This window comes from Parus major, chromosome 1 (genome assembly GCF_001522545.3).
Source record: "Parus major isolate Abel chromosome 1, Parus_major1.1, whole genome shotgun sequence".
In the NCBI taxonomy this organism is placed as follows: Eukaryota; Metazoa; Chordata; class Aves; order Passeriformes; family Paridae; genus Parus; species Parus major.
In genome coordinates, this window is record NC_031768.1 from 89,956,392 (window position 1) to 89,960,842 (window position 4,451).

At 49.7% G+C, this 4,451-nt stretch overlaps 1 protein-coding gene across 1 annotated transcript; it reads left to right on the top strand.

Annotated features, from left to right (window-relative positions):
* The first annotated feature begins 14 nt into the window (after positions 1–14).
* On the top strand, positions 15–4,015 carry NHLH2 (nescient helix-loop-helix 2). The gene is made up of 2 exons (XM_019008303.2): positions 15–455; positions 2,403–4,015. The coding sequence occupies exon 2, from the start codon at positions 2,423–2,425 to the stop codon at positions 2,855–2,857; it is 435 nt and encodes a 144-aa protein (XP_018863848.1). The 5' UTR covers positions 15–455; positions 2,403–2,422; the 3' UTR covers positions 2,858–4,015.
* The last annotated feature ends 436 nt before the right edge of the window (positions 4,016–4,451 follow it).

The following is a 4,451-nucleotide window of genomic DNA, read 5'->3' on the forward strand; positions in this document are numbered from 1 at the left end:
GCTGTCGCCGCATCCCTTTTGTTATTTATCGCGGTCGGGGAAGAGGAGGAAGAAAAGCGGGAGAGAGGGCACTTTCCTCCTCTAAAACCGACCGGCCGAAGCCGCCGGTGCGCTGCAGCAGCTGACCCGGACGAACGGGCGGAGGAGGACTTTGATGGGGAAACGCTTTTTCTCCCCTGATGCATCGTAAGTAACTTAAGTTGTTATTTATACTCCGCAAACAAACACGACAGTATAACATCTCCCATCTCTGGAGCGCTGGAGGCCGCGGCGAGGGATGAGATCTGCCTTTCCCAATTCGAGCAGGACACTTTTTCGCTCGTAATTAATTTTATTTGATTTTGATTTTTTAATTTTTCCATGCTCCGCTCCTGGAGGGTCATTTGAACTGTAAAGGAATCGCCGAGGGGGCGAGGGGACCTGGAGAGAGAGGCTATCCAAACGACTCCACCGAGGTAAGCAGCATTAACAATATCTTTCCCTTTTGCAGGTAGCACAGGGCATGGGCTTACTGTAATAATAATAATAATTAAAAATAAAATAAAATATAGAGGGTGAGGGAATAAGTCTCTTTCAGGATCAGCTCTCCAAACCCCACAGTAGAGATAAAACCAAATCAAAGGGAAAAATTCAACATACACCGTAGAGAAACCTCTAAGCAACTTTCTTCAGGAGCCACCGCTTTAATTGCCCGTTTTCGTACAACCGCCCGGCAAATCCTGCCTCTCTAGCGTGCTTTTTGCATAAGCCCCCTTGCTTGGATGCTAGTTGAAAGGTTATTTTAAACCTTTCCTCTATCTTTTTGCCCCACGAGATCACTGATACCTGACTTGCGCGCTAAGGGGTTTTTTCCCTACCCGTGCCTTGTGGGCCTGATTAACGCTCCTTATTTAAAAATCGAAGAGGAAGCGTTTCCGACGGTCCTGGCAAGAGACGGCCCTTTCCCAGGGAAGGAAGCGCTCTTCTCTCCCACTCCCCGGTCCTGGCTCCCTGCGCACCCCGGGGAGCGCTGAGCCTCGGCCCCCGGCGGGGCCCCTCTGCCCCGCCACGCGTGCCCTGAGTCTCGCCCCGATGGGGGAGGCTTGGCTCTAGCCCTGCCTGGGAAGAATTCCTCCTGCCCGTGTGGTTGTTGTTATTATTATTGTTAACAACAACAATAATAATAGTTTATTTTTCCCAGCTGGGTCTGAGGCCCGACCGGGACTTTCCCTGGAAACTTTATGTGGAAATACTTTGCAATCCTAATTCGGGGGAAGGAAGGATGCGATGCCCCCTCCTCCGTCGGGCTCGCTCCCCACCACGCTCGACACCCCAGCTGCACACACACACACACACACACACACACGCACACATTTGTGTCCAAGGTTATTCACTAGTTGCCTGATGTATTGTTTTATTACATGCCGGCATGTCCACGGACGCGCTCGGATTTGTATTGCTGTCTACATGACAGATGGTGCTCTGTGAGGCCGCAAGAAGATACGATTCAATTTTCTTTTGAAAGGCACGTCCGCATTTATTTATTTATTTATTTAGCCTCCCCCTCTTTTCGCGCATGGAGGGGAGAGGAGGGAAAATTTAAAGGGATGGAAAAGTTCGGCCTCTGCTTTGGGGTTTTGTTTCTTTTTGAATCCCACGCTTAGGAAACGGAAACTCTCCTAACATTCCCATTTGATCGCCAGCAAATTGCTATCTGCACGATTAGCAGCAGGAAAGGAAAGAAAGAAAAAGAAGAAAAGAAGGAGCACAGGAAAAAGAGCGGAGGGGAGAGCCTAGCAGATACATAGGATTGAATCGGATCCCATAGGGATTGGGGAAATAAATCTCCCCACTGGCCTTGTTATATTTGTGGAGCCTTGAGCTGTGTATTTAAAAGTATCATGTCTGTAGCCTGGATCCCATAGAGCGTTGCTGAAAGACAAACGGTTAAGCAGAAACCGGCAGGTCAGAAAGGACAATATTAAAACTGGGGGCCAGGGCGGGGGCTGGGGGTGAAGGGGAACCACCACGATATTGAAACACTGAATATTAGCTTGCTTGGAAAAAAAAGAAATTAAATTCTTCTATTGCTCTCTGGGCCTGTTTCAATACCCAAGGAAGAGCAGGGAATAACGGCAGGAAGTGTATACCGCTGGAGCTGCCGTCAAACGCTAGAGAAGGGATGGTTAAATGACGGGGTATCGTTTATCCCTGATATTGCTCTCATTAGTACTCCCTGAAGGAGCCGCGACTCGTCCACCCGGCTCTCCCCCCGCCCGGGTCGGGAGGTACCGGCGCCGGGGGCAGGGCGCGGGGACCGCTATGTCCCTTATGTCCCTGCCCGTGTCCCTGCTCCCCGCCTTGCCCCTGTATCCCGGGGCCGGGGCCCTGACCCGTTCTCTCTGCTTCTCTGTCTCGGGAAGGCTCCTCCGCCCCCTCCAAGATGATGCTTAGCCCGGACCAAGCTGCCGACTCCGACCACCCCTCCTCGGCGCCCTCCGACCCGGAGTCCCTGGGCGGCGCGGACGCTCAGGCGCTCAGCTGCTGCGTCTCCGACCCGGAGCCCGCCGAGGGAGGCGGCGGCGAGGGCCGGGGCGGCGGCGGCGGCGGCGGGGAGGGCCGCGGCGGGGGCCGGCCCGGGCTGCACCCGCCGCCGCTGAGCCGTGAGGAGAAGCGGCGGCGGCGCCGCGCCACCGCCAAGTACCGCTCGGCCCACGCCACGCGTGAGCGGATCCGCGTGGAGGCCTTCAACCTGGCCTTCGCCGAGCTGCGCAAGCTGCTGCCCACCCTGCCCCCCGACAAGAAGCTCTCCAAGATCGAGATCCTGCGTCTCGCCATCTGCTACATCTCCTATCTCAACCACGTGCTGGACGTGTAGCGCCCGACGGACGCCCGGAGCCCCGGGACCCCCAGTCCCGCCGCCCCGGGTCCGGCCGCGGCGGGCAGCGCCTTCCCCGGGGCGGGCGGCGGGACGGGGGGAGTCCCTGCTGCTTGTGCTCCCCCTGGTCGAGAGCCCGCTTTTGGAAGAGAAGTATAAAACCGGATTGTCTCTTCAGGCTGTCAAGTGCCCCTTTATATATATCCAAAAACATCTACTTGTGACCTTAAACGTGTGACCCATGGGTGCAGTTAAAAATAACTATTTTTTATTTATGGTAGAAGGAGTTGACAATTTATTTTTTTCAAGATTTATTTATTTTTCAGAGTGGTGGCAATTTTACTTTGGATACTTCGTGCCAATTGGTTTCTATAGTCGGGTGTTTACACTTTCTCCTGTGGAATATTATGTTTGACTTTATGAGTGTTTGTTGGGATCAATACAGTGTTCATTTTCTTTTCTTTTTAATTTATTTTTTCCTTCCAATTCTATTGCACTTGTGTACCACAAACCTCCCCTCCCTCCCTGTTTATAAGTATATTTTATATATGTCAAGGCATTTGTTCTTGACCTTTTTTCTTTCTTTCCTTGTGTGGGATCAACAACCACTAGCACTTAACTAGGAGAGGTTTTTTTTAAAAAAAACTTGTTGTTATTCTGATCTATAGTTGCGTCTGAAAAGTACTTTGCAAATCGTTTATAAGGGAAGTAGTTTCTTTGTGGGTGTATATGTGCGTGTGCGTATACATGCATGTGTGTGGGAGTGAGCGTGGGTGTGTATGTGTGTGGTATATTTTTAGGAAAGGACATTTTTTCCTAAAAAAAAAAAGAAAAAAAAAAAAGAAAGAAAAGTAAATCCAGGACTGCTTTCCTTTGTGACAACCAAAAAAATTCTATAACCTGAAAATGTTTCATGTTCTTTGCTGTGAATCTCTTAAAACAAGAAGCGCATTTTAGGGACAAAAGAGAAAAAGAAAAAAAAACCCCACATCTGCTATCCAAAGATTTTAGTCTTTTTCAGGGTTTTTTTGTGTGTCTATGTTGCTTTATATAATGCAATATTTTGTAGTGAAAATAGATAAATCTGGTTTCTATCTGATGCGTTTTTCATATCTCTCATGAATGGTGAGCTGTTTTGCATATAAATAAAAGTATCAAATAAAAGCTGTTTTTTCCTAATTATTTTTCCCTGTTGGTCCTTCTGTAAGACAGACATGAGATGTCCTTACGAATAAGGATTGCAAAGGCTTCTCAAGTCTTGCCTGGGAAGCTTCAACAGGTTACCTGCCTCTTCCTAGGGAGGTTCAGATTGCAGTTTCTCTACCACAGCTCCCCTACTCCAGCCACTCTCAGCTGGCTGCCCTGCCCAAATGCAAAAGAGACACAGGACCCTTGCTGTCACTTTCACCCAGTATCATCGTGACTGGCATCTGGTCACATGTTCCAAAGTTCAAGCTGTACAGTCCAATCTGATGCTTGCAAGCACCTGCTTTGCTACCTCACTCTTTGAAATGTCTGGCTTTGCCACCCAAATGAATGTGTTGTGTCCTGCCTGAGTGCATTGGGGTTTCCTTCTCTTGTTTAAATTCAGCTT